Raw genomic sequence first — 16,687 nt, 5'->3', positions numbered from 1 at the left:
TTTTGGACTTCAGCTCTGCCTTCAACACCATCATCCCGGCTCTGCTTCAGGAGAAGCTCTCCCAGCTTGGTGTGCCTGACTCCACCTGCAGGTGGATCACTGACTTCCTGTCTGACAGGAAGCAGCATGTGAAGCTGGGGAAACACGTATCTGACTCACAGACCATCAGCACCGGATCGCCCCAGGGCTGCGTTTTTTCTCCTCTGCTCTTCTCCCTGTACACCAACAGCTGCACCTCCAGTCACCAGTCTGTCAAGCTTCTGAAGTTTGCAGACGACACCTCCCTCATCGGACTCATCTCTGATGGAGACGAGTCCGCCTACAGGTGGGAGGCTGACCACCTGGTGACCTGGTGCAAGCAAAACAGCCTAGAGCTCAATGCTCTAAAGACAGTGGAGATGGTTGTGGACTTCAGGAAGAACCCAGCCTCACCTGCCCCCATCACCCTCTGTGGCTCTTTCCGCTTCCTGGGAACTACCATCTCCCAAGATCTCAAGTGGGAGCTGAACATCAGCTCCCTCGTCAAGAAAGCACAACAGAGGATGTACTTCCTGCGGCAGCTGAAGAAATTCCTGCTGCTGTTGACAATGATGGTGCACTTCTACACAGCCATCATTGAGTCCATCCTCACATCCTCCATCACCATCTGGTACGCTGCTGCCACTGCCACTGCCAAGGACAAGGGTAGGCTGCAGCGTGTCATTCGGTCAGCAGAGAAGGTGATTGGCTGCAATCTGCCGCCGCTCCAGGACCTATACGCCACCAGGACTCTGAAGCCTTATTAACAAGGCCCGGAAACCACCCTGACTCTCCACCCCTGGCTCTTCATGCCACTGTTCTCGCTCTGCTGTAATGCTCTTTGCTCTTTATTTATTTTTTTATTTATATCTTTATTTTTAATTTAATTTAATACATACTGTGTACATATACTTATACTTATATTGTTAAATATTCCATCTAGAGAATGTGTGACGTGCACCAACAACACCAAAACAAATTCCTTGTATCTGTTAAAAAACGTACTTGGCAATAAAACCCTTTCTGATTTTGATTCTGATTCTGACTTGCTAAATATAGAAGCCCAAACTCCACTGTACTTATGTGTGTTATTGATGCATCCAAGGCCTGTGCCAGAATTAATCATGAAACATTATTTCTGAATTGTTTGCTAGTGGCAAGGCAAGTTTATTTATAAAGCACATTTCAGCAAGGCAAGGCAATTCAAAGAGCTTTACAAACAAACACCAAAGGCATCGAGGTGCTCCAAAGTGTATTCTTAGAATACTAGTCATCTGCGTGCCCATCAGACAAGGCTGCAGCAATTACCAAAGGTGTTTTCACACTATGGCAAAAATTATGACTTTCAATTTAATGCCAAAAAGAGTAATGTCATGATAGTCAGAAGTAAAGAGCATAGGACATTTGTTTTTCTTGTGTTTCACTTGTGCGATGTTCCTCTCATGACATGCAAGGCAACAACATATCTTTCTCACTGATGATATAAATGATGGCATACTGATAGTGTTGTAAACTATATGCTCAGGTCAACATGTTGCTGTCAATGTAGTCTCACATTGCCAGACCTTCCTCCACAGCGCTGCGGAGGAGGGTCTGGCTAGTCTACACAACATTCCGGGATGGTAGAAAAACGTGCTCTGCTTTATTGGCATTTCTTTAATTTATAATTTATAATGTATACTGTTTATTGATCCCCAGTGGGGAAATTACAATTTACACTCTGTTTGTTAGAAATCACTACACACAGGCCTGAAATACACACACATGCTCAGGACCTATTCATGCACAAATGGAGAGATGTCAGAGTGAGTGCTGGACCAGCGCCCTGAGCAGTTGGGGGGGGTACGTTGCCTTGCTCAAGAGCACCTGGCAGTGCCCAGGACCAGAAATCCGGTGGAATTTCCGGCGGCAACGGAGCAATCCCGGAAGTGGAACGTTATATGGATATATTACAAACTACTGTGCAGTGTTTTGACATCTTATCAGCCTTTAAACTCATGGATCTGATCTCAAATCTGCTTTCCTGGATTGTATTTCATTGTCTCACTGGTACCCGAAACAACAGCCCCTTCTGCTTTTTTAACGCAGGGCTGTTTTCGGTCTGAATACCCAGTTTGACAGTATATGTCTTTTCATATAATTTGTTGACATAATAAGAAAAACAGAAGAACTCTTGCATAATCTTTTGACCATGAACCAAGGCTGGTATCACAGTAAAATCAAGCAAAGATGGAATTAGCAACAGATGTTATCAGGTCACAAGGTCACACGTGTGCTTATTAGTTCCTAAGATGCTTACTTTATCTGTTTTTTAGCTTTTGCAGGCAACATCTATTTCATTCGATCTTCAACTCTTGTCACACAGATTATAACGAGGAGGATTCATGTCAAAATAAAGAATGGAAAGGAATGATAAGAATGTCAATGTAGCAGTGTAAAACACATACACAGCAAGAGAGAGAGAGACAGACAGAGAGTGAGAGAGAGAGAGAGAGACACAGAGAGACAGAGAGAAAGGCAGAGATGTCTGCAGGGACCGTGGCGTGAACTTGGCTATTACTGCAGCCCTCCTGTATCAGACACATGACATTCTGCAGTGAGCCCTTTTGACTGGGCAGACGGTAAAAAGTCCTACCCGCTTCCTTGAGGGAAAACAGTGAATTAAAATCATTACAGGGGAAAGTCAGGGCAGAAACTGACAGACCTTTCATGATTAGGAACTATCAGAGAGTGGGTCTGTTTAAGAGCTGCAGTCTCAAAGCAACAGAGGACTTGCAGGCACATAATCTCATGTCCTCTGACAGAATTTAACTCTCAGCACGGCTCCTTTTAGACCACTTATCTATTGATTGCTCAAAGAAGCTTCAGATGATTCGTCTTTTACCAGGTGCATCACTGTTTCTCCTCAAGTTGTGCATCGACAAACATTAAAGAAGCTTTGACAGTAATTTAAACCTTGTGGTAACCAAAAAAACAATTTTTCATTTTTAAAACACCTGAAGCTAGCATTATCATGTAGTGCAAATCCCATCAAGTGTGTGACTATGCTGTGTTTAAGAGGAAAAATAAAGAGATGGAGGCTTTTAAAGGGGGAGGGAAGGAAGGCTGGAGGGCAAATTGCTAAAGTGTGAATTCCCACGTGGCCGTAGGATTCAGCTGGCAACAGAGAGCGGAGAAAGGCTGGTACGCTGGCGTGAAATTGTGCTGGTGGGCACCGAATGGCTACAGGAGTGCGGACCACTTTGAGGGTCTGCTAATCAGCAGCACACAGACACATGAGCCGACTCACAGCTGTGCCACGGGATAAACGCTCCCCCGGCCACAGAAGCCACCGGCAGACTTTATTACCCGCAGATAACCTGCCCACATCGAGAAGAAAAAAAAGACAGTTGGGAGAAGTGGAGCACTGGAGACTTTATAGATGACAGCATGGTCACAGATCATATGGGCGAGAAAAGTGAGCTCAAGGTTAAGCAGTTTGAGGCTATGAACTATAGATGTGAAGGCATGAATCTGGGCAGGTTGAGCGGTGGCTGACCATGAAAAAGAGCCCCGTCTGACAGATAAGGAGAAGTGAGTGCAAAGCAGTGTGTCAGAGTTCGAAAGAAGGAGCAGCAAAAAGAGAAGGTGGAAAGGTATAAAAACAAAAGAGACACAGTAGTGTTACAGGGAGATATTAAGCAGCAGTGTGAGGAACAATAAAAACTGCTGAGTCAAGCAGGAATGTGAGACCACAGCAGACAATGCAGAATAGTTAGAATAGAGCGCTGTACCTCCGTAATGGGGTGGAGGGCCGCAGAGCAGAACCACAGCTTGACCCTCTCTCACCGACACCGTGTTCCTTGACTTCCTGCTGAAGTTCTGCAGAACTGTTGAATATTAAACAAAATAAAATAAAAACCTTTCAGTGTTTGACAGCTGAAATAACTTTACATAAAGGTGACATCCAGGAAAGGGCATTTCATTCTGGAGAATACTTCCGTGTCTGTTCACGTTGCTTACAAATCAAACCCAAGAGTCCCCTGTTAATATTGCAGCAACCAATCGAGCTTGAGAGATTACTTTCACCTTTAAATTAAATGCTGCTGTGCGGTGTGAGAGAATAGACATATTGGGAAGACATATCAATCACAAAGTCTTAGAAATACCAACCAAGTCCCAGGAGGGATCAAGCTAATATCAGCAGTGGTCAAATCAGTTCTTGACTGATAAAAAAAAAAAAAAGCCCAAAATCAAGACATACAGTCCGGATTCTGTCATGCATTCCACTGGTGCCACAGACTAGTACGAAGAGGTCATTTCAGACATAGCAACTGACATTCAATCTGAGATGGAGCACTTGGATAAGAGGTGGGCTCAGAAAGAATACATTATGACAATTTCAATATGTGACAATCATGGCCAATCACATTCACTTCTTTCATGCCCTTTAAACACAGAGCTCTCCCCGTAATGACAAAGTGACAGCTTGCAGAGCTTCAAATATGAATACAGCAGCCCATATGTACGGACAAGAGCAGATGATGAATCTTATTAGTTGAGTTCACTTGTATGGACGAGTCAGCAAGATACTAAACCGATACCACACGTGCTGTTTAAAATAAAAATGTTCCTACAGTAAGTGCAAACAAGACTATAAATCAATAACCCAGCTAGCAACAAAATGAGGTTAATGTTTACCATCTCAGCATGCCTATACTATTATTTTTTGCACATTAAGAGGATACCGTTAACGTGTTTATGTCCTATGTAAGATCAAAATACTGCATAAACTGACGCAGTTAGGGTATCCTGTCGTGAAATATTTGAGTGGAAAATGTTCCGTTGGAGATGCTAGGTTAAACGTCAGGGAAATAAATGAACCAAATTTCATGGCAGTCAAGCCAACATCTGTCTAGATATATTTTACTCTGGACTCTGGATGATAGCATGGTTACACAAGTAGTTTGTGTTCATAATCTCAGTTAGAGTTGCAATGATTAGTCAAAGATTTAATTAGCTGATAAATGTAAAAAAATAAATCTGCAAATGTTTTGATAATTGATTATTCATTTAAGCATGAAAGGTAAACATTGGGTCTGGGTCTACTGGTTTGCTAGTCTTCTATTGCAGATTACACAACATTTTTAAAGATCGTTGGTCTTATGGTCTGTCATTTAATTGATTAACCAACTGAAAATAATCATTAGTTGCAGCCGTGTTCTAAATAATTTGATTCTATTTGGTCGTGCATAACATCGCAGCAAATCAACAGGGGAAAAAATCACAGCGTCAGTAAGAGTACGCACAGTACAAAAACCAGCATACAACTCTACTCACATGCAAACTGGACTTTTGCCTCCCTGCTGACAACAGTCCCAAATGTGTTGGTGGTGATGCACTGGTACACTCCTTCATGATTGATTACATGGGGATTATTGATCAACAGGTTCCCCTCCACAAGGCTGTAGTGTGGATCTGACTCTGTGTTTATTTCTCTCCCATCCATTTTCCACCTGTAGAGAAATTACAAAATAAAAAGAATCACCATCATCAAACACAACACTTCATGTTTTTGATGAAGGGCCACATCAAGTTTTCAAGTCTACTAATATTGTGATGGAAACTTTATTTTCATCATTCCACTGAATATTTGGTAAAAATCCAGAAAACATCAGGAACAAGAGATGCATCCCTACTTGTACTGCATGACTACACTGAAATGCAATGTAGCCAATCCAGTAACACAGCCTGGTATCATAACCAGCTCGGCAGAGCACTTTGTACCACACATTTACTGATGCTACACACTGTAGTCTCACCTTATAGACAGTCAAAGGGCAGTCAAAACACATACCTATAATGTGGAGGTGGGTTTCCCTTGGCTTTGCAATTAATAAACACCTGCTTATCATCAGTGCTCAGGGGGAAAATACTGTCACTGGGCTCCTGGGTGAAGACAGGACCATGGCGTGTATTCTCTGTGTGGGAAAAACAAATTGGTGCTGAGCAAGTGGCACTAAATGAATGCAAAAATAAATCACTCAGTGCTCAGAAAACTGTATATAAACTCTACACACATATAATTAGCTGCCAACATGGCTCTCTGATTGGCTAACTGGCACATTCTATGCAACACATGAAGACGTCTTATTTTTTTCGGCTTCATTCACAATCAGGAGTGTGCGGTGTGAGAGAATACACATACTGGGAAGACATATCAATCTCAACGTCTTAGAAATACCAACAAAGTCCCAGATGGGATCAAGCTAATATCAGCAGTGGTCAAATCAGAACATGACTGATAAAAAAATGCCACAAATCAAGACATACAGTCCAGATTCTGTCATGCATTCCACTGGTGCCACAGACTAGTACGAAGAAGTCATTTCAGACATAGCAACTGACATTCAATCTGAGATGGAGCACTTGGATACGAGGTGGGCTCAGAAAGAATACATTATGACAATTACAATATGTGACAATCATGGCCAATCACATTCACTTCTTTAATGCCCTTTAAACACAGAGCTCTCCCCGTAATGACAAAGTGACAGCTTGCAGAGCTTCAAATATGAATACAGCAGCCCATATGTACGGACAAGAGCAGATGATGAATCTTATTAGTTGAGTTCACTTGTATGGACGAGTCAGCAAGATACTAAACCGATACCACACGTGCTGTTTAAAAGGATACCGTTAGCATGTTTATGTCCTATGTAAGCTCAGAATACTGCATAAACTGACGCAGTTAGATGCAGGACTCTTACATTTACAGAGGTCATTTCATTAGTGTAAACACATTGAAATGTGTTTGGTTTTATTTTCAAGTTACAGTTGAAATGGAAGGGCAGCATTATTGTTGCACTGATTAATTGCTAGTTCCATAAATCCCACCCTACTTAATTATTATTGCTACGCCTGTCCACGCTTCTCACACAACACGTGATTAGTTACAATGATAACTGTATCAGATTTAACATTCGCAATTATTAGTAATTACAAAAAGTATTTCTGGCTTCTCATTTTTTAGCTGCAGACTGAGAAGACTAGCCTGGGAGCCAGGGTACTATTTTCAAATTCTGATGGCAAAAAACCGCAACACTCATTCACAGACATATTAATGCTTCACCGTCACAGCTCATCTCTGCATGTTGTAGTCTGTTTACATTTGTGTGTTGGCTCAGCACTATGTCACAAGTTCTGTTGCTCTGATTGGTTCTAGGTCTATTCAATCACATCCAGAAGCATTTGGGGTGCATGTCCATCAATAGTCTCGCTTTGCCAGACCATCCACGCGCTGCGGAGCGGAGGAGGGTCTGGCTAGTCCACATAGCATTCCAGAATGGGAGAAAAGTGCTCTGGTTAAGTGGCATTTCTTTAAACCAATCACAATTGCCATGGGCGGCGCTAAGCTCTGCACAGAGCTGCTGTAAAATAGTCGTGCGAGAGAAAACTCAGATTGGACAGATAGTCTAGCTAGCTGTCTGGATTTACCCTGCAGAGATCTGAGGAGCAGTTAACCATAGTCCTCAGAAATCCACAGAGTTTAAAATTACAACACAAAGAAAGCGGAAGGTACCGGACATCCGGTCGAAAAGAGTGACATCCGGCGGAACGGAGCAATTCTGGACAGAGGCGGACTTTACCATTAGGCAAAGGTCGGCAATTGCCTTGGGCCCCGAGCTACCTAGGGGCCCCCAAAATGCCCCATTAACTTATGCTTAAGGTTTTTTTTTTTTTTTACTTTTCGCAAATTATATATTTCTAAAACTCCATTTGCGAAAAATGGCATCAAATCATTAGTTTCGCAGACCGGAGGGGGGCCCCCCCACCTCACTACATGATTGGACTATTCCATTATCTCACTTACTGCGCATCTGCGAAAGTGACAAGGCTGTAATGCGCCAAAATACGGAGAAAAAAAAGTGACAGACAGACAGGGTGCGTGTGTAGAGTGACAGACAGTGTACAGAGTAGAGTAACAATGAAGCCAAACTACCCAAGTCGTGCTGAAAAAAGGAGGAAGTGGGAGGAAAGCAAAACGTTTTTAAAAAAATTGCCGAAGTTAACAAAGTTTTTTGTGATGCCCGCCGCTGACAATGACAACAACGCTACAACCCATGCTACAACCACCATCACGACCGTTAGCACTGCTGCTAGCGAGGAGGAGCTACCTGTTGCTGCCGACAGTGCCAGCCGAGGCTGCTCAAGTGATATTGCTGCTAACGTTATGGATATGGAATCAGTGATAGCAAGATTTGCTGAGGCCAAAGCTCGCAAGGTCAGATTATAGCGCTTTAGACATGACAATACAGACACTCACCCACTCACTCACTCACACAGACACTCTTACACAGACACACTCACACAGACACACTCACACACACACTCACACACAGGCACTCTCACACAGATACACTCACTCACACACAGACACTCACTCACTCACTCACTCACTCACTCACAGACACACTCACTCACACACAGACACTCACTCACTCACACACTCACTCACACACAGACACTCTCACACACACTCACACAGTCTCCTCCCTCTGACACTGTGTCAGAGGGAGGAGACTGAGAGAAACTCGAGGTTTCTTCTCTCTCATTTCCTCATTCATTCATTCAGTCTGTATCAGGCGCATTTTAATGCAGTTTGTTATCTGCATGAATAAAAACTTAATAAATAAAACTTATTGTTAGGCAGATTATAAAACGTTTTTTTCTCAAACATGTCATGTCCTTTTGTCGACGATCCCGTTGATGAAAAAGCTGTATTAATTCACAGAGAGTTTACGTCGGGAGATGATATTGAGTCCCGACTAAATGTATTTTCATTTCCACATAACCGATTTGAGAGGTATTTTTTTTCACAGTCCATCAGATATGTAGATACCTTATCCGTCCTCATATCACTAACATTCACCATCGTGGACATGCTTTAACATCCCAGCAGATTCTTTGTGTCGCATTACGTTTTTTGCAAACGGCAGTTTTCTTTATTGGTGATGCAGATCATACTGTAGGCTAATAGTAAAGCCACTCGTCAGAAAAGTGTGACCCGCTCTGAAACGTTTTTTTAAAAGTTTTTTGTATTGTTCCCTGGACACAAACCAGTGAGAGACATAAAAAAGAAATAAATTATAAATTATAGTTCTGTTAATGATCATGGTGCTGCAGCCTCAGAATGGGATATAGTAGGCCTAGTAGTTTACTTTTTCGCCAGTAGGATTGCACCCAAATGAAATTATAGGTGTAATACAATTCCAGTTTTCACTAGTAGGCTAATATTATAAGTTAACTGTGATTAAATATGAAATTAATACACTTTTAATGCTTACGCATTGACTCGAGCAGCAATTTTCTCCCACACCAATTCTCTCTCTTTTGCAGCAGTAGCCGCCGTCTTACTTTTTTAACTAAATACATGTTCAAACTCGCTGTTTGTGCGCATGAGTATTTCCGCCGACCCGTTTGTTTGTGGTTGTTACCATGGTGAATTGTAGAATCATGGCTCCATTCATGCTGCCTTTTTATTGTGGTGGTGCACGCGCGTGAACTTACTCTGAGTTGATTGAACCAACTCATATCAGCTGTTCTGGAACCGAAAACTCTTCCCATCTCAGGGTAAATCAACTCAGACATCAGGGTTAGACTCAGAGTTTGTTAAACCTTCTACCTGAAACTGACCCCCGAAGTCTAGACATCATTGCTGTGTGAAGACTGCTGAAGAGAAGTTACAAGTAGGACTTTCTTAGAAAAATAAGGATTGACAAAAGGGGGGAAACATGAGATGTAGAGGGCCCCATGTCTGTGTTTGCCTTGGGCCCCAAAATGACTAAATCCGCCCCTGATTCTGGAAGTGGAACATCAAGGACATAGACTCTGTCAATAACAGCCCCTTGGAAATCTAAAATTAACAGAGCGGTTCCAGACTAACTCACATTTGCGGCGATGTCAGGCTATGAGATGACATCTGTCGCTAGCAGATTTTATCAGCTGTAGCTACATCACCTAATGTTTTTTCTTTATTGAAACCTGAAATTATTGTGGTAATGATATGCCTCTGCCTTAGCCTTGTAGTTAACGCTGGGAGTGGTTACTACTGTTTTTAAAGAGGTGATTCACTGAGAGCTAGATCTGCTACTCTTTATTCACACTCTGTATCTGGTCACTCTGAAGAATCAAAACACAGACATACTATACATGTAAATTGGTCTAAGCTATATTACACGTCAAGACTAATTAGAAAGACTGACAAGTAACCCAGCTGGCTAATTGAGTTATGCTTTATTTCATTATGATCTTAAACAAGTAGAATAACTTGGTTAGGGTATTTACATGCGAGTTGCAATATCACAGTATTGCCTTGCTCTGGAAATAATCTAATTATTAGAGAGCCTGCAAAGCTGCCGTCTATATGCATGTTGTTTGTGCATGCGTGTCTGCTCAGTCAAGCTTGTTGTCTTGGTTAGCTCCAGCCAAACTATCAATACACAGGAGTAATTAACCGATGTTGCACTAATTACTCCCGTGAAATCAAACATTTCTTCGATAGATGCACACTCACACACTTACACACTTGTGTCCACCCTCCCTTTTTCATACGCCGAGCTGCACCCCGTTGTTGCTCTTGAAAAATTGCCCTTTTTTCTTTTTTGTCTCTAACCTTGACTAGGACAAAGAGCGCTCCCTCCCGTATTATCATCCTTGCCATCATCATCCTAATGAGAGTGGGAGTCTTTGCTTCAGGAAAGGGCCTTGTTTTCCCCTGCCTCTGACGGAGGTACTGCATTTTTACCCGGGTGGCGGTGTCCTTTAAATTAAACAAATTAATGAACCTTTAATAGCTGGGCTATTTCACCTGGGAATGGGAAACTATCGGGGGGGTTGTGTGTATGCTTGAGAACAGGCCTGCCTTGTAAACACACAAACTGGACTGACCACTGGCACACATAAACACACACACACACACACACATACAAATTACACTTAATAAGTTTTGATGAACAACCACATGCTTATAGTGGCATTGACAATGCATAAGCCTGAGTAGTGTAGTACATATTTAACAGGCTGCATTTGAGCATTAAATATTCGAATATTATTCGAATATTTAAAAAAAATAACAAATGGAATTCGAATGGTATTATAGAGGAAGACTGACAGCTCTAATGGGAATGCATGCAAATGTGAGCTCCATAGTGGGTATATGTATGTACAGTACAGCACGCGCTGCTATTTACATATTCTTGTCTCTTGTGTTTGCAGGCTGCACAGATATACACTGCTGACTTGAGATGAGATGCTAAATCAGTGGAAACGGAAGCATAAATAACAACACAATAAACCCTCACACCATATGCTGAATAAATATACTTTCTTTTTTTTTTGGATGACTTGTAAACGGTTAGCTTAAGTTCAGTATACAGTATATCTGTCAAATGTGACTGTCAACATTAAATCTCACTGAGCTCTTAATGAGAGCTCTTAGAGAGATATGAACTCAAACAGGTATTACGGAACCGAAGGCTAATGTTACTCTGCTTTTCTCTCAGCAGAAAGGAGCGCGTCGGCACACAGTGGATCTTTGTTGCCTGAGACTAGAGTACAGAATACATTAGTGTTGAGAAAAGAGTCAGTGTGGATTTTTACAGTGCTTACCACATTTTATGTAAGTGGCAGCAGGTGGACATAAAGCAAGAAAATTGCATAGTAAAAAAGGAAAGACCAGAGAAAGTGAATTGGTGTATGGTATCTCTTGAAATGTGAATCTAACAGTGAGACATGTTTATCAAAGGTGATCTGAAGAGAACATTTAAACTCTTGCTGCAGTTAAATATTGAGATTAAACTGTAAATATATTAGCCAATCTTTAGAATGACACAAGGCAGTTTCCCTTTACCCTGTGAAAACGTTATCCTGTCAAATAAAATTAAAAAAACGCCACTACATTCAAATGTCTGCCTCTGTGATTCCTATTTGCCCTGGAATGCTCTGCTAAGCTCTTAAAACTGAAGTGAAATCTACAGATTTGGCCATGTTTTGCAACTTTCTTTTACAAACTGGTAGAAGATTTAGCCCAGATACAAAAGCTGCTGAAATAATGGTACCTTCTGAGACTGACACCATGCCCTTTCAAATGAAATGATCCAAACATGCATAAGACAGAGGCAATAAAAAAAGGCGTCTTGACGTGGCATCTCACCAGCCAGGCACTCTTTGAGTGACAGAAGGATCAACAGTTCCCATGGCAACAGCATCTTCATTTTCCAAGGTCAAAGATTCTCCTTCTTCCCATCCAGTCCAGAGAGTGGAGAATATTTCCTGGGCAGAAACTGCTCCGTTTGGCTCTGGAAGAAAAAGGAGGGCAAATGAGCACTGTGGAGATGAGGAGATGCAGTCTACAACAAGCATCTGGAGAGAGAGAAAAAAACACACACGGTGGAACTTGTGGAAAATCTGTGAGCCATTAATAATTCATTTAACCAAATAAGTCGAGCCAAGATCCAATGCCGAAGGGCCAGCTAGCAGCTGATACTGGGGAGCTGATATTTAGTGTATACTACATATCACTGCTACACTATCTTCCAGGAACAAGTCAAGCATAGCGAAAAAAAGAAATAAAAAAGATGCTCTCAGCAGCAGTAACAGATGAGCAGAGCAGCCTGCCAAAGGTAATGCTAAGCTTTCTAAAAGTTGTTTGTTCAACATATTTACTCTAGCAAAATGTGTGATGTATTAATGTACGATAGATTGTATATCACACAAAAAGCAGACAAACTGAACTAAAGGAGAGGAAAAAAAGATCCTTCTGTGGGCAAATCAGAGACAGAGCATCTCCCATGGATCATGATGCCAGGAACTATTGCCATCGATTTAAAACTACAAAATAAAGCTTTTATAATTTGGCCAACCTTGTCAAATTATATTACAAGTAACATAATGCAGTTTATGCTGTTTTGGTGCAGTCTGTATTCCGACATATCAGGGTGTTCGCATGTTACTTCTGAGCCCATTGTTGAAAGCTTCTATAATCAATATTTGAACCCACATATGAAGGACTTACATTCATCAGGTGGCCATGAAATGACTTCAAATGTTGCTTCATGTCTGTAGTTTGTGTAAATAAGCAGCTATTTGCTAACAAGTTTGCCATATCTATATATACAGTTTTGTGTTTACTGCTTGTTTTTCGCAAAAATCACTTAATGCATTAAGACATGTAACAACACATCTTTGTGACATGACATCTCTTATGTTGTGACCGCAAGTGTACTCATCCCAAACCAGTCAGTACAGAATGTTATATGATTTTCTTCTGTTTGGCACACTCAGTGAATCAAATGATGACTGTAGACACTCATCCTAGCATGTACAGAACATAAAATCCAAAGTGTGACTTCCACTGGAAACGTTTTGCTAGTGGGGCGGTTGTCTGTTAGCTATGTCCTTTTCTGTGTTAGTGCCTGTAGTAAATTGTTGCCGACAGATGGATGCAAAAAAAAAAAAAAAAACAGAAGAATCACTAATCATGACTGGAAGATGGGAGGAAAAAGCATTAGCCAATATAGGGAGTGAAGTTGATTTATTCTGCCCTCCATTATTTATGCCAAGGGGGCACAATACTGATCAACCAAGCTTCATCTTGTCAGTCATCCTTATTGATTTGGTTTCCTGTTTTTTTAACCTTCTGCCTTCTTGTTTGTCATCCTGCCCACACTCACTTGTCACAAGTCTCAATCAAATATGTAGGGATGGATCAATAATGGGAGATTTGGTTGATGTCTTTTCTTATTAGACTTTCTGGGTGTATATTTTCGAAAAAGAAACTTTCCAACTATCCATGTAATAAGAAGAACACTCATGCATTCTTTTCAGCCACTTGGGACTCTGAGCTATGACATGATCCTTTAATAAACTGCGCCGCCTTGTGCTGTTCTCAGCCTACGTTACGAGTCAAAGGTAAAACTATATGTTGATTAAGGTGCTGGATGAATAGGTGCTAAGTGAATGACACAGATCTGCATATTGCAATTACAGTTAGATGCATTTCTTTTGGGCTCTGAGAAACTAAATCGATGCAAAATGTTTTCCAGACATTTTGTCAAAACGCCTACCTTCAATCAATACTGTTATAGGCCAGCACCTGTAAGTAATTCCAAGTCAATATGTTTTAAAATTCAGACGTGCTTGCCAAGCACCAAGTGAGTGGAGGAACTCAGAACGAGTCAAAATAGACTACAAATGCATGTTGATAATGGTCTCATGGTTTTGACTGACAGTTACAGTAAGCTACTTTATAAATGGATACATAAAAAAGAGTATGAGGTTCTTCATATTGATCAGACTGATTTTAAATCTATGACTTTGCAATTTTGAGCCTGAATTTGAGTTTGAATCGCACGAGGTGCATCTAATTGCTCTATTAGGCGTATCATTTCTAGGTAATATCTACATTAATACCCACATCATTCATGCATGTGAATCCAAGACAGATCTTTTGCCAATACCAGGATGCTCAATGAGGAATTACAGCCATTGGTATTTAGTGGATTGTGAGAATATAAGAACCATTACAGTCCATTGCAGAGGTTGTCTAACAAGCCCCTGCAGCCTTGAGTCATTAGCGTACACTCTGCCCAGTGATCGATGTTAATTTATGTCCACTGTAGTCAGCTGTCTACTTTCACTTTCAAGCTGATCAACTTTATTTCGTCTACTCGCAAACACGTGTCCCTTGTTCATTTAGCATTCAAAATCAGACTCAAGCAACCTGATTGCATTTAGCAATAGACAGTAGCCATTATGCACAGTATGGAAATGCAGAGGCCACAATCCTGTAAGGTATATAAGTGAGGGAGCTGGCACTGTTCCCCTGTCAGATAGCACAGCTCTGTTTTAATGATGCATAGGGCCCTTGCCATCCTTGGGGAGGATGTGTTTCTTGGTCACAGCCCAGAAATTTAAAGTAGTTGCTTGTGATCCCCATGATTAATTTAAATACCCTAGAAAAAATACAATGGTAATAATTCTTGTGCCCAGCGGATGGTGGTCGCAGGTGTTGGAAATACCAAATGGGATGAGGCCAAGCTAATGGTGCCTGGAAGGGAAACTATCCGTCAGGGATAATCCCTAATACTGTAACACCTCTGCATAGATAATGTGCTTCCCCCGCCTCTCTTACTAGCCCGTGATATTGAGATAGGTGTGGAGAAATGATTAAAGGAGGAATGGATGTTGACACGGATAAATGTATGTATCCAGAGTGAAGTATTGCCCGGTTTTAATGTTTAGTGATGATTAGCTTCCCACTCTGGAAGAGCCAAACTAGGCTAACAAAAAAAGGGAGGTGGAGGGTGTCCTGTGAACTCTGGTGAGCCATGTTCCACTTCATTACACTCTGAGTAATTGGTTGAACATGTGACTACAGAAATTAACTTCAGCAGCCTTGTGAGAGGTAATTAAGGCAGGGTGGGCATACCATGGTAAACGCGAAATTCAGCATCACACAGGGCCCCATAAAGACATCAACCTGACACCACATTATCATGGCTCAGAGCCCCAATAGCCTGAAAACATATAGCCTCCCTCATTGTAGTCATTGTTCAGTAATGCTCATATTAAAACATGTCTTATCTGTGTAGGCTTCAGTTTCATCAGACAAGGTGCCGGGCTGTAAATATCAAGAAAAACCTCCTGATCTCAGATTACATTTCATCTTAAATCCAGTCAGCCACAAGGAAGCATGAGCCGTGCTGCAGCTGGGGTAGCAAACTGTCACTCACTGTGCAAGTGCATATTACTCATTGACTAAGAGAAGGCGGCGAATATTGAAAGCTAACATCCTGTCAATTCAATACAGACTCGGCAAACAGAACCGTACATGAAGTTTGGGAGTGATAAGCGCATGGTTGTGAGATGAATACTTATGAATGCTTAAAGATTCAAAGAACCTAACTGACCAGCGTCGAAGTTGTAATCTTTGCATAGTTTTATGTGTAAGTGTTAATTGACCAACAGTTTATTAAAAAGATAGTTTAAAAAGACCGTAGCTCCCAATACGGTGGTACCTGTATACAAGAACGCGACTGTCTTTATAATCTATCTTTTTAATAAACTGTCTGTACACTTACAAAGTTCTCAATGCTTTTGTTAACATTTAGGGACCCTCATTATGCTACCGTTGAAGTGTGGTGATATTTTGAGCCTTTTTAGTGGTATAAATAGCGATTTGTTTTTACTTTCCCTGTGCCCCGAATACTAGCATTGTAAGCTAAGCAGCGGTCCGCGCTAGCTTGTTTCAAGCTACAAACACATTCAATTAGCATTAAAACATGTCCCAGAGAGCGATCGAGTGGGTACACATCTGTTATTAACCCCTAGGTTCGTTTTGCGCCAGAATTGTCCTTTAACAGAGAACAACATATAAATTAAGCGATAATTTGTGAGATAGTTACCTTTTCTCGGCTAAACTTAACTGTAATGATGTAATTCCGTAAGATATACAAATTGTCGTGCATACTTTTGTTTTGGGAGAATGAGAATGCGTTGAACTAAACGCATTGAAAAACACTTTGAGGAGAAGGATAAGCTAAAAGTCAACATAGTCAGGGCAGAAAAGCTGGCTCTGACCACCGACTGCTGGACAGCTCCAACAAATGAAAGCTAAGTCACAACTACA

At 41.4% G+C, this 16,687-nt stretch overlaps 1 protein-coding gene across 2 annotated transcripts in view; it reads right to left on the bottom strand.

The window, feature by feature from the left end:
• The window catches only part of LOC116036824 (contactin-4), a 110,961-nt gene that overhangs the window by 40,230 nt on the left and 54,044 nt on the right, over positions 1-16,687 (bottom strand). For both annotated transcript variants that reach the window (XM_031280491.2, XM_031280500.2), the window contains exons 2-5: positions 12,212-12,356; positions 5,855-5,978; positions 5,338-5,513; positions 3,792-3,887 (exon numbers count right to left, since the gene is read on the bottom strand). In XM_031280491.2, the coding sequence (XP_031136351.1) occupies positions 3,792-3,887; positions 5,338-5,513; positions 5,855-5,978; positions 12,212-12,272 (457 nt within the window). In that variant the 5' untranslated portion in view covers positions 12,273-12,356. The remainder of the gene's footprint in view (positions 1-3,791; positions 3,888-5,337; positions 5,514-5,854; positions 5,979-12,211; positions 12,357-16,687) is intronic.

The sequence above is a fragment of the Sander lucioperca genome, chromosome 6 (assembly GCF_008315115.2).
Source record: "Sander lucioperca isolate FBNREF2018 chromosome 6, SLUC_FBN_1.2, whole genome shotgun sequence".
Lineage (NCBI taxonomy): Eukaryota > Metazoa > Chordata > Actinopteri > Perciformes > Percidae > Sander > Sander lucioperca.
The sequence above is the reverse complement of the archived record's forward strand: the minus strand, read 5'-3'. Positions and strand labels throughout refer to the sequence as shown.